We start from the raw sequence: 20,113 nt of genomic DNA, 5'->3' as shown, positions 1-20,113 counted from the left end.
GGGCAGAGGGAGGAGCCATTTGAAAATGTCCCCAGGGGATTTGAATATGCTTCCTTTCAGCATTGCAGCTCTGAAGGATTCCAGTAGGAGGGAAGACCCTGTTGGCTATTATATAGAGCCTGTGGGTCAGTTAATGTGGATTTTCTGGCTTCTTGGCTCTTGTCAGGGTTCTGCCCGGGGCATGGGGAGCGTGGGCATGAATTGCTATGTGTTTTCAGTTGCTTACAGTGTAGGAAGTACCAGAGAAATGTTTAGTATTGTGCTGTCACAAAATATATATATATATATAATGTACGCCTTTTGGCTAGCGAAAGGTCTCAGGTGAGGGATTCAAGGGGGGCAGTTATTAATGCCATGTAGAATCAGACATGTTGGAGACTCTGAGGAGTTCAGACCCTAGTGACAGAGACAGATAGCATGGTAGAGCTCTGAGGAGAGTCAGCCCACAACGCAGGAGTGCCACCCTTAAAGAAAGCAGGAGCCCATCCTAGAGCCCACTTTAGGGGACCACAGCCAGAAATGCAGATTGGGGTCACCCCAGATTCCATGTTTCAATGTGGAAGCATTTTCAGAGTTTTACAGGATGAAGAAAGTTATAGGTCAAAACAAGTTCAAATGCATTGGTGGGTATGTAAGAGAGGCAACTAGAGCAAGATGGGGGAGCCTTTCTGTAGGCCCCAAATGCTATTCGTAGACTGTCTTAACTTTTGGTTTGGCGGAAACTCGAATCTTCTAGGCTGATAGCTTACTAAGGCTTTTATACATTAGTCAAAGGATGTTTGTTCTGACACAGAGGTGGACAAGGAATGGCTATTCAGGGGCTAAAGCTAGCCTAAGATAGGCAATTTGCTTCTCGAGCTGCAAGTCCCAGCCTCCCCATATCTCTGCAGTTTGTAACCAGTCTTTGCAAACACAGCAAACCTGTGCTTTCTGGCTGGTGGTGTCAGCTGAAGGATTCCAGGGGACTCAGTGCAGGGAAGAGGAGAGGGTGTGGGAGAGTTGCTGCAGGCAGCCCAGCAGCAGTCTGCCTTCAACTCCGACAGGGGGCGCTCATGCTGCACAGTGTGTTACTTACATAAGTCATCCTGCTGTAGGCAGAGACTGGACCATCACAGGCACTCAGTCTCACCCAAGGCTGTGCACTGTTCACTTTGGTCTTTCAGAACGTCGTTCTTTCTGGAGGCTCCACAATGTTCAGAGATTTTGGACGTCGTCTGCAGAGAGATTTGAAAAGAGTGGTGGACGCCAGGTTAAAGCTGAGCCAAGAGCTCAGTGGAGGCAGGATAAAGGTAGGAGGCTGTGTGCCAGCCGCTGTGGGGGTAGAGCCAAGCTTCACTGGGGGGTGGGTAGCCGAGGGTTGATGCTGGAATTCATGGGAGGTCGTCCTTAAAACCACCTGGGTCAGTCAGGCATCAATGTGTGTGACCAGGGTGGTGCAGAGACAAGATGGGCTTGTGGTGAGGAAATGTTCTCATTAAATGGAAAAAAAAACTGCTGTGCGTGGGGAGCCAGGCCATGCTCATCCAAGACCACAGCTCTGAGCTGCTGGGTGCTGTCTGGGCTTCTCCCTGAGGTGGGCTTTGGTGGGGAAGAGAACCTACGGCAGTGAAGGTGCCCGGTGCAGTGTTTGTTTTGTTATAGTGTTTGGGGGTTCACTTTGTTACTGGCCTTGCTACACCCTGTGATTTGTTTGAGGGAAGCTATTGGTTTGATTAATTGTGTGTTTTAGTATTGGAAGAAGGGGTCTCCTGAATCTGTGGGCTGGGCCTATAGCATGACTGAGGCCGTCACCGGAGGAGTCACTGTCTATCATGGACACACTGCTTGGAGGATGCAGTGCACAGACTAAATGCAGACTAAACGCAGTTGCTTTCTTTTGCAGCCTAAGCCTGTGGAGGTGCAGGTGATCACTCACCACATGCAGCGCTATGCCGTGTGGTTTGGAGGCTCAATGCTGGCCTCAACTGTAAGTCCCTGATCTCTTGTCATTTGTGCTTTCCTATTGAGTTTGGATAAGTATTGTCTACAAATGTGAAATAGCATGTGTTCTGTTTGCATGGCTTTAAATATGCAAAACAAATTCTACTTGATATAAAAATATTTTAGTCACTTAAATTGTATGCTTTATTAACAAACACGGTGGTGGCACATGCCTTTAATCCCAGCATTTAGGAGGCAGAGGCCAGCCTGGTCTACACAGTGAGTTACAGGACAGTCAGGGCTACATAGAGAAACCCTGCCTTGAAAAGAACAGCAACCAAAAACAGAACAAAACAAACAAACAAACAAACAAACAAAACACCCCACTACTACCACCACCACCACCAAAAACCAAAAAAAAAACCAAAAAAACAAAAAAATCCACCCTGCTCATTGTCACTTCCATGTGGTTATTTTATTTATTAATATTCCCCCCACCCCCAGAGTTTGTTAGCAGCCATTTTTAGTTCAGGTTGACACATTTTTGATCCCAGTAAGGGAAACTAAGTAGATTTGTTGTTGCTTTGTAAAGTTGGGAATTGCTGAGTGAATTTTAAAAAGCGAAGTCAAGTTCTGCCTGGTTTGTTATCAGATCAGGTGTGGTACCATGATTGGCAGAGACCCTTGGATAAGTCCCTCCCATTTGCTCAATGTTTTCCTCTTCCCACCTGCTCATCTTCTTCCTCTTTCTGGCTGCTCCTCCTGCAGCCGGAGTTCTTTCAGTTCTGTCACACCAAGAAGGACTATGAGGAATATGGGCCAAGCATCTGCCGTCACAACCCGGTCTTTGGAGTCATGTCCTAGTGTCTGCATAGGAGCGATTGTCTGACAGTGTCCTGTTGGGGAATAAGTGTCCTTCAGAACCCAGAGCAGCCACGGCTCCTGTACATAGCAGTGTGGAATGGGTGTGTGAGCAGCGTGCTTTCATCACCTGTGGGGCCTGGCACGGTCTTCCCAGTAAAGCCATTTATCCGGTATGACTGTTCATGGTCCTCCTCCCGGCCCCTCCCCTCCTGCCCCTCCCACTCTCTCTCCTTTCCACCCGAGCTTCTAGTCAAGTGTAGCTCTGAAGGAATCCATGCAACTGTAGAAGCTACTAGAGGATGCAGTGGATTCTCCAGGAAAGACTGTAAGGTGGGGGAACCCTGGCCTTCCCAGCCTATTTTTGTAAATAAAATGTTATAAACTTGAAATACAAATTGATGTTTATATTTCCTATCATTTTGTATTTTATGGTATTTGGTATAACCAGCTAATGCTAAGCATGAGTAGTCACAGAGTTCATGGATGTCAGAGTTCTGTAATAAAGTACTTGATTGTGAGGCATGTTCTGATGTGTGTACAGGCTTTATGCCACGTCTGCTGGGAAGTGATTACATGTTGTTGGGGTGGTGTGACATCTGAGCACCAACCGCTGTTGAGTGAGAGTTGGTACAGATGTATCTAACTTCCTGGAGCTGCTTTATAGAAGACAATGGTTTAATGTTGTTGAGTGCGGGATGAAATACTATTGCACTGTTGTAATAAAGGCTGCTAGAATCTTTATAACTGTTCCTTGTGGTCACTTTTGCCTCCCCATTCATTCAGAGAACCTCAGACTCTATAGGTTTGCAGACAACTGATGATTGATACTGTGTGTGTGTGTGTGTGTGTGTGTGTGTGTGTGTGTGTTTGTCTTAAACGTGCCATCAAGCCTGGGTGGACAGCCTGCCTGTTGTGTTTGGACGGTGGTGTGGACATCCTTGGGGTGTCCAGGCTGCTTTCTTAGGAAGCATTCAGTGCTCTGATGTCTGCTGAGTGACCCCTCACTCAAGTGTAGGTTAGTAGATCCAAAGCTCTCCCTTCTCCCGGAATCCTTGTTACTTTAAAAATTGTTGTTAGGGCTGGTGAGATGGCTCAGTGGGTAAGAGCACCCGACTGCTCTTCCAAAGGTCCAGAGTTCAAATCCCAGCAACCACATGTTGGCTAACAACCATCCGTAACGAGATCTGGCGCCCTCTTCTGGAGTGTCTGAAGACAGTTACAGTGTACTTACATATAATAATAAAAAAAAAAAATTGTTGTTATAGTCCTCCAAGTTGCGAGGCATATTTTTCTCTCAGACACAAGTTTATTTTGGAAACTTGAGCTTTGAGGCCTCCTATCTCTCCACATTTGATTCTTCCTGTCAGTAATTCACAGCCATCCTGAATCTGAGAATAGTCAATGATTCTGCGAACCAGAGAGACTACCTCCAGGGAACTGTAAATAATTAAAAAAAATATTAGTTAGTGTGTGTGTTTACACACACGTATGGTCTGTATTTATGTGTGTGTGGTGTATATATCTGTGTGTATATGTGTTCATGGTATGTGTGTGCATGGTGTGTAAATGTGTGTGTGTGCAGTGTATATATGCATATATGTGTATGCTCAGTGTGGTGTGTATAGATGTGTATATGAGTGGTATGTATATGTGTGAGCACAAGTGCCAAGGTTCCCACATGAAGGTCAGAGACAACTTGATGTAGTTGGTTTTCTCTTCTTTCACCTTCACTAGGTCTGGGATTGAATCATGTCTGCAGGCTCACATGTGTCTTTTCCAGTGGAGCTGTCTTACTGGATCCTTGTGTAACTTTCATTGTAGCATAATTATTCTTACTCTAAAATGGACTTTATTATTTTAAAATACTTAATGAATATTTATTACATGAATATACATTTCATTCACTTTGCTTGACAATGTGCTTTGGAGTGCTCACGTGCATATATATATATACACACACATACACATATATATATAATATATATATACACACACACACACACAAAACTTTGTAATACTTGTATGCTTATAATCTCAGCATTTACCTTGCAGAGGGAGGAGGGTCACTACAAGCTTGAGGTCTGCCTGTGGGTTTTAGGTCAGCCAGGGATATACTTGGTGTTTGGGATGGCTCACTGAGTAAAGGCTGTGTTGTACAAGCCCAGCAACCTGAGTCTGATCTCTAGCACTCATAGTGCACAGAAAGAGAACTGAGATTCCACGGTTGTCCTCTGACCTCTATCTATATGCTGTGATATATATGCTAATATATGCTAATGTGCATACACATGTACACTACTAATAAAATGTTCCCCACAGTTAAAAACAAAGCAAAACCCAACATACACACACACACACACACACACACACACACACACACCACACATTGTCTGTGTGTGTACATACACACACAGACAGTGTACTCATCACAGTCATGTGTGGGCAGCATCATCTAATACAAAGCCAGCTTAGCAGGAGACTGTTGAGTACACACGGGTGCTGTGCAGATAGGATGGAAAACACCATTCTACCATGCTGACAGCATGGTCCACCGTAGAGCGGTCTCTCCTCTCAATAGCATGTCTGACTGTATTGTAGCTTACTGCTGCTGTCACACTGCACAAGAGCCAGTGACAGGCCATGTTGCTAGAAAAGAGCAACACTGGGAGCGTGAAAGTCCAAGAATAATGCACGTGAGGGTGTTGTCTGCAAGTGTGAATTAACTGTATTAGTGTAGTATCAGGTGAGGCAGGCTACTAACAAAGGAGAGAGCTTTGTTTAGCTACCAAGCTCAGGGGTTCAAGGGCATCAGTTCGGCTCTGGTGAGGGCCTTCTCATTTGCTCATGGTGTGGTAGATGGTCACAGTGGGAACATTGTGGGAGTGAAGACTGCATCTGGGTTCAGGAAGCCACAGAACACTGGGTGAGCTTCTGTAATGACCCTCTCTTGGGCATTATCTCAGTCTCTTCGGAGGGCAGAGCCCCCAGAGTGACCCAAAGGCTCTTTACATAATGGGTTCCTATTATGGAACCCTATTAGGCTAGCCAGGGAGATGTGTAGTGATAGTCTTGAGATATATAGCAAGCCAGTGAGATGGCTCTCTGAGCAAAAGCTGTGTGAGCCTGACATGCTGAGTTTGATCCCCAGCACCCACTGTGGAAGGAGAGAACTGACCCAAGGCTGGTCATCACTTGAGACTTGTCATCATTTGAGATTTGCATCCTGCTTCCCCTGCCCCGAATAGTGGTGCCCCAGTACCAAGCCTCCTACTCACGAGGCTAGAGGACAGAGCACATCCATGCTGTAGCTGTAGGTATTTATGGATAGGAAAGGACAGAGTGTAGGAGCCGCACGGCCTGTTGATTCAAGCAAACCCTGAGGGGCATGGAGCAAATCTGCTACCATGGAAGAAACCTACAGTATCCTGTGCTGTTTCCTGTGTGACAGAGATGCTCAACCACAGTCTCCCAATCAAGGGTTCGGGGTCTTTAGTTGTCTTTCATCCAGACACACATTTCTCTGCACTTCCTTGGGAACTTTGGCTCCTCACCACCTTCCAGCTGCTTTATTGCAACCAATCCTGCTTGGTCTGTCTGCCTCAGCCACATCCTCTGCATCTATATGTCAGTGTTGACACTCATGTTGGCCAAACTAGAGCCAGTGTAACTGGCTCAGACCCAGAGTGTCTACCTAATTCTATTTGCCACAAGATTGTTTTGAAACTCTTTTATTCATTCATTTTTTTAAAATTAAAATTGTGTGTGTGTGTGTGTGTGTGTGTGTGTGCGTGCGTGCGTGTGTGTGTGTGTGTGTGTGTGTGTGTGTGTATGTGTGGGGTGTATGTGTTTATGTGAGTGCACATGCCTATGGAGGTTAGAGGTCAGCATTGGATGTGTTTCTCAATCACGCTCTAGCTTTTGAGACAGTGTTTCACGACCAACCTGTAGCAAACTAATTCGACTATACTGGCTGGCCAGTGACCTCCTATCTTGCCCTACCCTGCCTCCATGCTAGGCTTCTAGCCATGTGCCACTATGTCTTGGCTCTTTACATGGGTAACAACTCAGACCCTTAGGCTTGTGTGGCAGGCACACGTTGAACCTCCTTCCCAGCCCAGTGATCATTTTAGTTTAGATATAAAATATAGAGAGCAATATGTTCTACTGCAATGCAACTACACGGTGCTGTCCTCTGCAACCCCGGCTCAGACACATCTTAGAGGAAGTATGTCAGAAGTGGGCAGTGGGGAGAACAAGGAAGGTGCCCAGAGCCTGCTTCCATTCTCAGTCTCCAGGGTGGAGCTGGGCTGCAACTGGGTCTGCAAGCCCTGAGAAAAAGACCCAGAGCTGTAAGTATAGGCTCAGAGCTGTAAGTATAAAGACTGGCTACCCTTAAGTCAATGATACCTACTTTCCTCTTCCCTCAATTTCCCAAGCATTCTAAGGACCTTGTTGCTGTCAGGAGGTTTAAGGGTTTTTTTGTTTATTGATTAAAGCTGCCAGATATTGTATAGAAAACTAAAATATGATTTGGTCACTTTATAAAGAAGGACTATGTTAGAATTATATCACTAATTAAAAAAAATTCCCACACACTTTTGGTTCAGGTTGACTTAGCCTAGATTGCAATGTGGTAGAATTGGGAGGAAAGGCAAGCATCCCTGAGGGAAAGGCCCATGACTTCGAGTGAAGTTTCCTGTAGACTACTTGTGTCCAAGTTGGCTTTCTCTTGCTGTGATAAAGACCATGACCTAGAGCAACTCCAAGAAGAAAGAATTTATCTGGCTTACATATCCTGATTACAGTCTACCAGGAAAGGAACTCAGACAGGAACCTGGAGGCAGGAAATGAAGCAGAGGCCATGGAGGAGTGCTGCTTATTGGCTTGTTCACTGAAGCTCGCTCACCCTGCCAAAGGGCGGCCCCATCCCAAGGCCCTCCCACATCAACAACTAATCAAGAAAACACCCATGGACATGCCTATAGGCAATCTGAAGCATTTTTCTCAATCGAGGCTTCTCTTCGCAGATATCTCTAGTTTATGTCAGGTTGACAAAACTGAAACCAAGACACCATGTTGATCAATATCATCTTTAACAAACACACCGTAGAATTATAAGCCAGCAGTTCTTAGACCTGTTAAAGTGCTTTGATAGAGCTTTGCCCTGTTTGACAGGTTGAGACACCAGCTCTCATCTATGTAGAAAAAAGTATTAAAAATTATATGGCTTTAATGTAGAAAAAAGCTCATGATTTAGCTGTTCCACAATGAACATGGACTTTAAAGCCTCATGTTGTACAAGATAAATACAACCAGCTTTATCTGTCCATTGTGACTGATTGGTGAATCTCTCTGCCTCTCTCTCCACGCTCTGCCCAGCTCTGCCTCTTGCTTCAATGCCCTCCCCCCACGTGCTCTCACCCTCCTTTACCTCCTCCTCCCTGGACCAAACAAGGCTTACCTGATGAGTCACAGTGGCTAGCTCAGAGTTGTTCTTTATACTCCAGGAAAAGCCCCATTTTAAAAACTGCAGCCACTCACAAGTGCTTGTTCTGTTACCACATAGGCTGAGATTAAGGGGAAAATAAATATAGGGGGAAAATAGAACTTGCCAGAGTTGGGGACTCCATTGCTGCTGCTCCAGGTGACGTGTGCACTACTGCTGAGGTGTATCTATCCTCTGGCCACTGCTCTCAGCGGAAGCTGGGCTCTGAGTGTTCGGATATGAATGACTCTTATCATAAGGATTCTAATAGTATCATAAAATTAGAATAGAATTTCAGAGCTGGCGGATGCACCTGGAGAGCAGGTGACTGAGCGTGTGTGTTGATGTAGCAAGTCTCAGCTGGTCCCTCCAGTCTGGTTAGAACTGGAGGGTGGCCTTGAGAAATGTCCCCTCAGCAAGAGGCAGGAGAAATCACCCACGTTAGACCTGCTGTGTGAGTGTGTTTCAGGGTGACAGTGGTTCCTGCTACAGCTTCCTAAGTGACTAACAGGCTCTCATGAGACTAAAGTGCAGACCTGCGGTTCATTCCTTCCTTGGGCTCCTCCCCTTGTGTCTCCTCTACAGATGGTCAGGCTTAATCAGCACAGCTGATTTCAAAGAGTGCCCTGCTAGGAAAATTTACTTGTTACATGATCTGTACTTAATTAAAGAGTATTTTATAATGTTTCTTTTTAAATGTATTGTCAGGCTTGCTAAATAGAAATATAAATTGATTGCAAGGCAATTGTAATGGATGACTGACAAGGAAAGAAATCTTTATTACAAAGTGACAGGGGTCTGCGGAGATGGCTTGGTGGTTAAGGGTGCTTGGTGACTTTCCGGAGGATCTGAGTTTGGCTACCAACATTCGATATGGGATGGCTCACAACTGCCTACAACTGCGGCTCTCCTCTGACCTCCACAGGCACATTGTATGCTTACACATATATATAAATAAAATTAAAAAATAAGTATTATAAAAAGAAGCTATCGCTTGATCTTAGGATTATAAAGGTTGCATTTTTACAAACCCTGACTTATTCTCAGTTAAGGAAGCAGCTGTGTAGTCTCTCCTCTCAGATAGTATATGAGTACTGGGAATTTTTAAATTTTCATTTCATGAAATATACTTTTAAATTATTAAAAGTGAATAATTATAAACCTAAAGGTTTATGGTGTCAAATAAAAACTTAATGACATGCTTTGGCTGCAGTTCCAATATCTGGTGGTCAGATCAATGCAGTAGTCTTGCCTACTTTATACCTACTGAGTGAGTCTGATGTTATCCCAGCACTGACTCATGGAAATGCCAGGAATGGTAGAGCTGACACCCCAGGTGTTAACCACAGGCCTTTCTCTAGTCACTGAGCAGACCTGGGGAGGAGAAGAGATACTGACTGCATATGACCCATGACCTCTGCTGACCAGCAAGAAGTGAGGAAACTGTACCTGCAGCTGCGGGAGGCAGGTGACACAATGAGGGAGGTGTTCTGGTGTGTGTGTGTGTGTGTGTGTGTGTGTGCCTCAATGTGACTGATGCTAACAAGGGCTGTGAGAAGTCACAATGAATGAATGAGAAGTTACAATGGCTGGATGCAGTCACCGTCACATGTGTGCCACAGATGGCCACAGTTATTATCATAGAGTACAGGAATAGTGGGAAGGAGTTTATTTTTATTTTTGGGTATGGGTGTTTTGACTGCATGCATGTCTGTGTACCAGCTGCATGCCTGGTGCCCATGAAGTCTAAGTAGGAGCGCCAGATTCCTTGAAACTGAAACGGGTAGTGTGAGCTGCCACAGGATACTAGGAATTGAACCAGAATCCTCTGGTTCTAGAAGAGCAGCTAGTGCTCTTAACCACTGGGCCATCACCTAGTCCCTTGTTTATAATTTTTAAACCGGAGCTACCAATAAGATCATTTTCTGGCCAAATTTAGAAGTATTTTCGTTTCTACTCCCCTCCCCCTACCTCACTGTGCTTGTTTATTTTGTAAAGAAAAAGAAAACTCCCAGTGTGCTCTGTCTGTATAGTGGTATTAGAGAGCTACCAAAGAAAAGTCCAAGGTCCAGCAGCCTGCAGGAGTCCTATGAGACTGATAACTAGAAAAAAAGCTCACTAGCAGAGCATGCCTGCTCAGTATGAAGACATAGAAGCCTGCCCATGACATCTTTTATCTTAATTAGGGTAGTAGACTCAACTTGCCATTCTGATAATTCGGCCATTTTCTCAAGCTGAATTAGCATGTTTTAACTTATTTATTCATTAGGTCTTATGTTCATAATAAATTAAACTTTATTAAGGCATGGTTGTGTGATGTAATTACAGTTCTCTGAATTAGAGTTTAAGGAAGTTACTGCTATACTCTATGTGACCTCAGTGTTCCCTAAGAACAAGTGTTACTAGCATTATAAAATTTCTGAAAATGCACAGTTTAGGTCTTGGTTGATTTACAGATAGTTGACCTCTACAGAGCTGGTATTCTGAGCAGAGAATTTAGGCCCAGCAGTGGCAACCCCAGTAGGGTTGAGAGTTAGCAGACACTAACAACAGGGTGCATCATTTCCTGAGGTGCTTCCTTGGGAAGTTGTTATGTTCATGATGCAGGGAGGTGGTGCTTGTCTTTGCTCTGAAGTGGGGTGGGGCAGTGGTGTAGAAACCATTCCCCTTGACAGCTTTGTGGGGTTCATTGCCAGGTTTAATTACCCCCCCCTGGTGTGTGTGTGTTTGTATAAAGGCATGCACACATGCCATGACACACTTGCTGATGTCAGAGGACAACTTGTGACAGTTTTGTCCTTTTATTATGTGGGACCCAGGGATAGAATTCAGGTCACCAGGCTTTGCCACAAACACTGAGGCATCTCACTGTCCTCCTCCTCCTCTTCCTCCTCTGCCCCTCCTCCTTTCCCTCCTTCTCCTTTGAGCAAAGACAACTCACTAATGCAATGTTCTTTTTTTTTTGATTTTTAATATTTTTATTACATATTTTCCTCAATTACATTTCCAATGCTATCCCAAAAGTCCCCCATAGTGCCCCCCACTTCCCTACCCACCCATTCCCATTCTTTTGGCCCTGGCATTCCCCTATATTGGGGCATATAAAGTTTGCAAGTCCAATGGGCCTCTCTTTCCATTGATGGCCGACTAGGCCATCTTTCGATACATATGCAGCTAGAGACAAGAGCTCCGGGGTTCTGGTTAGTACATCATGTTGTTCCAACAATAGGGTTGCAGATCCCTTTAGCTCCTTGGGTACTTTCTCTAGCTTCTCCATTGGGAGCCCTGTGATACATCCAATAGCTGACTGTGAACATCCACTCCTGTGTTTGCTAGGCCCCGGCATCGTCTCACAAGAGACAGCTATATTTGGGTCCTTTCAGCAATGTTCTTGAGAGAGAGAGAGAGAGAGAGAGAGAGAGAGAGAGAGAGAGAGAGAGAGAGAGAGAGAGAATGCATACTTACGCAGGCATGCACACACACTTATGATCCCCCCCACCCCAAGCACTACAGTTCCAGTGGATTGTCTGAAAAGCCATCAGCCATGAATACTAGAATTACTCCAAGGCCCCATCTCCAGGTGATCAGGAAATAGATATGATCTCTACCCACCCCCACTATTGGATAAGGACTAGCTTTCCTCTTGTACTCTCCCTCTATACCATGGAGGTAATGGGAGAGACATGAACTGAGCTCACCATCCTATGCTCCATCCCATGGGCCAGTGCCAGTTCAAGGGGCACACAGGAGTCACTTGTGAGCCTCACAGAAGGGACAAATCATGGTGACTCCATTGGCTCCCAGTGGCCTGGGCTTCATTCTCAGCAGTTGTTCCTGAGCCTGTGCTGGATAGTGGAGCATAGGCAAGCTCCAAGGGTTAGGGAGCTTTGGGCTGACAGTGGGACATGGTGCCTCTCAGGGCTTGTGAGAGGTTTTAGGATGCTGGAGGCTCTTGCACTTTCCACAGCCTGGGCCGGCATCTGGGACCTACCTGCAAACCAGTGGGAACAGGCTTGGGAGACAGTCTTGGCCAGACACCCTGGAACAGCTGCCTGCAGATGGGTCTGTCTGTTGGTCCCCCAGCTGGGTCTGCTAATGAAGGATGCCTTCATCGCTGCTCTTGGAAGACTCCATTGAATATGGAAGAGAACCCAAGCGTTTTAGAAAGGAAAAACAAAAACAAAAACCCTAAGCTTCAGGATATTGCTTTCATTGTGAGCTATGAGAAAAGAGGATCTTTTAATGGTCATTGGTAAGAAATAATTAAGGAGAATTTTAGTTACAGGGCACTTTGCAGAAAGGGTGTAATTAGCAAAATGGGGCTCCTGTGTCTTGGTGCATCTTTCATCTCCTTACTGTGCTCATCCTCATCTGGCTGAGCAACATTCGATCCGTAGCTCTCCTCAAGCTGTATTGACATAGCCTTTGAAAAAGAAGCCTAGTTCTTTAACCGAGAGTATACTTGAAATTCAAACACAATAACCCAAGGGGAGGGAATCAGACACCTGGGGATGGCAGTGGTGCTGACTGATGGGAACTGCAGAATGTGTCCATGGGTCCAGGTGACAACAGACTTCTGTCCCTTAGGACATGAGCCTTTGGTCATGAGTGAAAGAGAGAGAGAGGTTGTTATGTTGAATGGAACCCATTCCAGGAGGAACTAGGAGCCTCGTGCTCCATATTCATATTTAAAAGTTATGTGCCCAAGGGAGAATTTTATATTAGATATTTTCTTATTTACATTTCAAATGTTATTCCCTTTCCTAGTTTTCTCTCTGAAAATCCCCTGTCCCCTCCCCCCTCCCCCTGCTCCCCAACCCACCCATTCCCATTCCTGGTCCTGGCATTCCCTTATACTGGGACATAGAGTCTTCATAGAACCAAGGGCTGAGGGAGAATTTTGAAAGAGGGAAATAGTTTTTATTTGAGAAATGTTAGTGACATCCTATTTGATGTTTCCAACATTACTCATAGACTGGGTGATGGTTTGTCCCTGTGGGTTCTCCTGTTTCTACTCCTGTTCCTTCCCTTCACTGCAGGACTTGAGAGTGGACCCATGCTCTCTTTCTCTAGAGAATGTGAAGAAAAAGGAAATATTCAAACTCTTCTCTGGCCTAAGCAGATGGCCCAGTGGGCAAACACTTGCAGCTCACACATGAAGTTCAGATCCTAGCATCCAGATAACAAGGCAGAGACAGAGACAGAGACAGTACAGTAGCTGGAGCTTGCTGGCTGCCAGCCTAACCCCAAAGCACAATTCATGGAGAGACACTTCCTGAAAGGAATAAGACAGAAAGTGATGAGGAAGACACATGCTGCCCTCTTCTGGCCTTCTCCCATGTGCATAGGTGCATAGGTGTATTCACTGGCACCCATTAGTGTTCATATATGATATACTTGTGACACACCACACACACACACATACTGTACTGGCTGGTTTTGTGTCAACTTGACACACATTAGAGTCATCAGAGAAGAAGGAACCTCGGTTGAGGAAATGCCTCCATAAGACCCAGCTGTAACTCATTTAATTTCTCAGTTATTGATAGATGAGTTGGACCCAGTTCATGGTGGGTGGTGCTGTCCCTGAGCTGGTGGTCCTGGGTTCTATTAGAATGCAGGCTGAACAAAAAGCAGCACCCCTCCATGTTCTCTATATCAACTCCTGACTCCAGGTTCCTGTCTTGCTTGAGTACCTGCCCTGACTACTACTATTGTGTGAGGTTCAATGTGTGCTTTGAGCTTCAGTATTGTTTCTTTTATAAATGTGGGTTCCCTTGCATTTAGAGCATAGATGTTCAGAATTAAGAGTTCGTCTTGGTGGATTTTTTCCTTTGATGAATATGTAGTGTCCTTCTCCATTTTTTTTTTTTTGAAATTTTTGGTTGAAAGTCTATTTTATTGGATATTAAAATGACTACTACTCTGGCTTGTTTCTTGGGGGATATTTGCCTGGAAAAATTTTTCCCAGCCTTTTACTTTGAAGTGATGTCTGTCTTTGTCACTGAAGTATGTTTCCTGTATGCAGCAAAATGCTGGATCCTGTTTGCATATCCAGTCTGTTAGCCTATATCTTTTATTAGGGAATTGAGTCCATTGATGATGAGAGATATTAGGGCCAATGATTTATGGTTCCTGTTATTTTTGTTGGTAGATATGGAGTTATATTTGTGTGTTTCTCTTCTTTTGGGTTTGTTGTGAAAAGATTAATTTATTACTTTTTCTTGGGTGAAGTCTTCCTCCTGTGTTGGACTTATCCTTCTATTATCCTCTGTAGGGTTGGATTAGTGGAAAGATATTGTTTAAATTTGGTTTAGTCTTGGAATACCTTGGTTTCTCCATCTATGGTAATTGAGAGTTTTGCTGGGTATAGTAGCCTGGGCTGGCATTTTTTTCCTTTTCCTTTATTTATTTATTATTATTCTTTAATCATGTTTTACAGTCCAGTCATTATCCCCTTCCCTGTTGACCATCTGGCTGTTCCTCATCTCATACCTCTTTCCTAAGATGATGTCCCCTCCCCAACACACCCTCCCCACCATTCCTCCCCACTCCCTGGGGACTCAAGTCTCTCAAGAGTTATGTGCACCTCTACCAGAGACCTGGGAGGTGAGAGATTTCAGGACTCAAAGGGAGGGACCTTAGATAAAATTGGGCTGACATTTTTGTTCTCTTACGGTCTGTCTCACACCTGGCCAGGATCTTCTGGCTTTTATAGTCTCTGGTGAGAATTCTGGTGTAATTTGGATAGGTCTGCCTTTGCCTTTATATTTTACTTGACCTTTTTGCCTTCAATATTCTTTGTTTATTCTGTGCATTTGGTGTTTTAATTATTATGTGATGAGAGGGATTTCTTTTCTAGTCCCATCTGTTTTGTTTTCTATAGGCTTCTTGTATGTTTATGGGCATCTCTTTCTTTAGGCTAGGGAAGTTTTCTTCTATAATTTTGTTGAAGATGCTAGTCATTTGAGTTGGGAATCTTCACTCTCTTCTATACCCATTATTCTCAGGCTCAGTCTTTTCACTGTATCCTGGATTTCTTGAATGTTTTGAGATAGAATGTTTTTGCTTTTTGTTTTTTCCTTGACTGTTGTGTCGATATCTTCTATGGTGTCTTCTACCACTGAGATTCTCTCTTCTATCTCTTGTATTGTTAGTGATGCTTGCATCTGTGACTCCTGTTCTATTTCCTAGGTTTTCCATCTCCAGGGCTGTCTCCCTTTGTGTTTTCTTTAATGTTTCTCTTTCCATTTTTAGATCCTGGAGAGTTTTGTTTAATTTCTTTACCTATTTGATTGTCTTTTCCTGTATTTCTTTAAGGGATTTTTAAGTGTTTCCCCTTTAAAGCCTTCTACTTGTTTACTTGTGTTCTCCTGTGTTTTTCTATGGGATATATTTATGTCCTTCTTAAAGTCTTCTATCATTTTTATGATATGAGAATTTAGATGTCAATCTTGCTTTATAGATGTATTGGGGTATCTAGGACTTGCTGTTGTGGGAGAACTGGGTTCTGATGTTGCCAAGCCAAGTTGGTTTCTATTGCTTATGTTATTGCCCTTGCCTCTTGCCATCTGGTTATCACTGGTGTTTTTTGGCCTCTCTATCTCTGATGAAGCCTGGTCTTCATGTGAGCTTGTGATCATGTGATGCTGGATATGCCAGGATACCTGGGGAGTCTATCTACAACTGGGGTGAGGGCTGTGTATGTTTGGATCCAGAGCCAATGTTCTGCTCCCAGCACAGATGGAAACTGGAAGGCATGTGGGTCTTTGGTTGGGTGGGGTATCTGCTTCCTAGGATTATTGGAGTCCCAGTTATGCCAGGTATTGGGGCAGGGTCTGGGGTCTCACCTGTGATCCTGGATGTGTCAGAATATCTGAGGAGTCAAGTTGGAACTGGGGTGTGGGCTGTGTGGGTTTGTGTCCAGAGCCCAGGCTCTGCTCCCAGCACAGGTGGAAATCAGAAGGCCAATACACTTCCTCTTGTGGTAACCTCCAACCTTATGGATTTATATTCATTTTTGTTGCTAATTCATAACTGTAATTTTGCTACTGTTATGAATAGTAATATAAATGTCTGTGTTTTCTTATGGTCTTAGCTAACCCAAGGAGTCACAAGCCACAGTACTGCTGACTGAAAAAAACTCAGCATGAGCACATGAAACATTCCTACTGTACTGAAAATGGTCCTCAATACACATGTTGAAGCTATTTTGTGTTTTATGATGAGCATCATGTAGCAGAGCTGACTGCAGTGTGGTTATTTAAAAATGTTTCTAATCAGCTTCTATTCTGTGTGTGTAACAATCAATGCCCTCCAATGTCACTCTGCTTCCCCTATATATGATTATACCGTTCTATTATGTGCCAATTCATTTTGTATCATCTTATTTTATTATATAGGACAGCTTCGTTCTCTGCCACTATATGCAACAGTGCCTTAAATCTTTCCGGGCTTTAGTTTTCTAGTGCATATGTACATCCCACCAGTTAGCTCTCTGTGCCACTCATCTCAGTCTCTGCTGTAAGTTCCACTAAAGATTGTTCCTTCAGTCATGGTCTTTGATGCATCGTTTCCCAGCTTTCCAAAGGATGTACAAAGCCACCTTTACAGCAATAACAATCAACTGATCAACTATGCCACTTTAGTTCTTTAGAAAGCTAAAGTCATAGGCCATTAACTCACTGGACACCCCAGGAAAGCTAGGACTATTTTCTAAAGAGTGGCAAGACAAGAGCTCTCATTCCTTATGGGCAGAAGCTACCACATAGGAGACACAATTTCTTGAAAGGTATTCAAGCATGATGTGGACTATGATGAGATCCTCAAGTCCTCTGGAGTAACATAGTCTTATTCTCCAAAGGACTGTGCTCTGTAGCCCTTGTAAGGGTGCTCTTAAGAAAGCCAAGAAATGGCACAACTGGTTGTTAACATGTAGAAGAATGCGAATCGATCCATTCCTATCTCCTTGTACTAAGGTCAAGTCTAAGTGGATCAAGGAACTTCACATAAAACCAGAGACACTGAAACTTATAGAGGAGAAAGTGGGGAAAAGCCTTGAAATATGGGCACAGGGGAAAAATTCCTGAATAGAACAGTAATGGCTTGTGCTGTAAGATCGAGAATTGACAAGTGGGACCTCATGAAACTACAAAGCTTCTGCAAGGCTAAAGACACCATCAATAAGACAAAAAAACCACCAACAGATTGGGAAAGGATCTTCACCTATCCTAAATCAGATAAGGGACTAATATCCAATATATATAAAGAACTCAAGAAGGTGGACTCCAGAAAGTCAAATAACCCCATTAAAAAATGGGGCTCAGAACTGAACAAAGAATTCTCACCTGAGGAATACCGAATGGCAGAGAAACACCTGAAAAAATGTTCAACATCCTCAATCATCAGGGAAATGCAAATCAAAACAACCCTGAGATTCCACCTCACACCAGTCAGAATGGCTAAGATCAAAAATTCAGTTGATAGCAGATGCTGGCGAGGATGTGGAGAAAGAGGAACACTCCTCCATTGTTGGTGGGATTGCAAGCTTGTACAACCACTCTGGAAATCAGTCTGGCGGTTCCTCAGAAAATTGGACATAGTACTACCGGAGGATCCAGCAATACCTCTCCTGGGCATATATCCAGAAGATGTCCCAACCAGTAAAAAGGACACATGCTCCACTATGTTCATAGCAGCCCTATTTATAATAGCCAGAAGCTGGAAAGAACCCAGATGTCCCTCAACAGAGGAATGGATACAGAAATTATGGTACATTTACACAATGGAGTACTACTCAGCTATTAAAAAGAATGAATTTATGAAATTCCTAGCCAAATGGATGGACCTGGAGGGCATCATCTTGAGTGAAGTAACACAATCACAAAAGAACTCAAACAATATGTATTCACTGATAAGTGGATATTAGCCCAAAACTTAGGATACCCAAGATATAAGATACAATTTGCTAAACGCATGAAACTCAAGAAGAATGAAGACCAAAGTGTGGACACTGTGCACCTTCTTAGAATTGGGAACAAAACACCCAGGGAAGGAGTTACAGAGACAAAGTTCGTAGCTGTGATGAAAGGATGGACCATTTAGAGACTGCCGTATCCAGGGATCCATCCCATAAGCAGCTTCTAAACGCTGACACCATTGCATACACTAGCAAGATTTTGCTGAAAGGACCCAAATATAACTGTCTCTTGTGAGACGATGCCGGGGCCTAGCAAACACAGGAGTGGATGTTCACAGTCAGCTATTGGATGTATCACAGGGCTCCCAATGGAGAAGCTAGAGAAAGTACCCAAGGAGCTAAAGGGATCTGCAACCCTATTGTTGGAACAACATGATGTACTAACCAGAACCCCGGAGCTCTTGTCTCTAGCTGCATATGTATCGAAAGATGGCCTAGTCGGCCATCAATGGAAAGAGAGGCCCATTGGACTTGCAAACTTTATATGCCCCAATATAGGGGAATGCCAGGGCCAAAAGCATGGGAATGGGTGGGTAGGGAAGTGGGGGGTGCTATGGGGGACTTTTGGGATAGCATTGGAAATGTAATTGAGGAAAATATGTAATAAAAATATTAAAAATCAAAAAAAAAGAAAGCCAAGAAACAGAAAAATCATGGGAAAACCTTCCTTACCATGTAGATCTGGGAAAGATGGGGCTTTGGTAAAGACTTGTAGCTTTCTGGGTCCTCATTGCCCATATTCCATGTATATCAGGTGATAAACCTCAAAGGGGAAGATGCCAAACCTTCTCACCCTCATAATACCAGTGAGAAACCCCTGGGTTTGAAAGAAGGGAATAGTAAGGAGGCCTCTTCTGAAATAGAGGCGTCAGGACATTAATGGTTTTCTGCCACGGGGAGGATGGCAGGGTGCCTGAGAATACCCCTCCCAAGATCTAGAGCCACACTCATGTCCATGATTCCAGTTGAGTCAGAGCAGCAGAGACCCTTCTACCTCTGTCTAATTGTTGTTAGGCAACATGAAAAGCTGGGCCAGGAGAGAAACTCTTACGAGGTGGCCATGAGAAAAAAAAAAAAAGATTGAAAGTTGAGTAGAATAGCATCTTGTTTCCCCACCCCATCCATAATCATAAGTAGTCATTAAACGTTTGTAGTCTGCCATACTCTTAGAGTAACCATAATAACATTCACTCCAACTACATTCTGATTGGTATAACAGAACTTCCTGACACATATACTAAAAGCCCAGCCAACAAAAGCCAAGGCACAAACACTCTGCTCATTCCCTGCTAGCTCCATATGATCTGTAGATTTCAACAAAATTACAAGGCACACAAATGAAAAAGTGCATACAGTGAAGTAAACATTTCTGTGTTTTTGTTTGTTTTTTGTTTTTGTTTTTTAAAGAACTCAGTTGTGTCACATGATGTTCTTCTGGAAGCTGTCTTGTGAGAGGGCATGCAATGTTTTGTTGAAAACAGACACGAGAGAATGTGTGATGTTTAGAAATAATATAAATATAACCCCACAAACAGTGAGAGGAGGCTCTTGACTTGCTAGGACATGTAATGCTTATCTGGTTTCACTTATTTGCTGGTCTTTGCTAGTCTTTGTCTTCACTTTGTAAAAAGAAATGTGCCAAAAAACTTCTTGTGGTCTTCTGATTAATATTGGCAGCTTTTGCTGACTTGTGCAGATTTGGAGGAATCTCACTGTTTTTGTTGGATTGAGCCACCACTACTGATTCATGTTTGGTGTTTGCTATTGAACTGGACTGCTGGACCCTGCCAATGATGAGTGAAATTTCTCCAAGGAAGTTCTTCTAAACAGGTCCATAACCCCCTTTTCCTATCAACCTTCTTTCA

At 43.9% G+C, this 20,113-nt stretch overlaps 1 protein-coding gene and 1 pseudogene across 1 annotated transcript; one reads left to right on the top strand and one right to left on the bottom strand.

Annotated features, from left to right (window-relative positions):
* LOC147005102 (actin-related protein 3B-like) overlaps nt 1-20,113 on the bottom strand; it is a 242,741-nt pseudogene that overhangs the window by 70,805 nt on the left and 151,823 nt on the right.
* LOC147005109 (actin-related protein 3B-like) lies at nt 1,122-3,503 on the top strand. Its single transcript, XM_085836544.1, has 3 exons — nt 1,122-1,289; nt 1,883-1,966; nt 2,689-3,503. The coding sequence occupies exons 1-3, from the start codon at nt 1,191-1,193 to the stop codon at nt 2,782-2,784; spliced, it is 279 nt and encodes a 92-aa protein (XP_085692670.1). The 5' UTR covers nt 1,122-1,190; the 3' UTR covers nt 2,785-3,503.

This window comes from Mus caroli, unplaced genomic scaffold (genome assembly GCF_978045245.1).
Source record: "Mus caroli unplaced genomic scaffold, Mus_caroli_1 scaffold_4, whole genome shotgun sequence".
In the NCBI taxonomy this organism is placed as follows: Eukaryota; Metazoa; Chordata; class Mammalia; order Rodentia; family Muridae; genus Mus; species Mus caroli.
This window is presented reverse-complemented; position numbering and strand designations above follow the sequence as displayed.

What these genes read in the sequence shown, in the direction of transcription:
- LOC147005109 (XM_085836544.1), top strand. Translation starts at nt 1,191, where the DNA reads ATGTTCAGAGATTTTGGACGTCGTCTGCAGAGAGATTTGAAAAGAGTG. An exon ending in TCAGTGGAGGCAGGATAAAG is followed by an intron (nt 1,290 to 1,882) that starts GTAGGAGGCTGT and finishes TTTCTTTTGCAG; the next exon opens with CCTAAGCCTGTGGAGGTGCA. An exon ending in GCTCAATGCTGGCCTCAACT is followed by an intron (nt 1,967 to 2,688) that starts GTAAGTCCCTGA and finishes CTCCTCCTGCAG; the next exon opens with CCGGAGTTCTTTCAGTTCTG.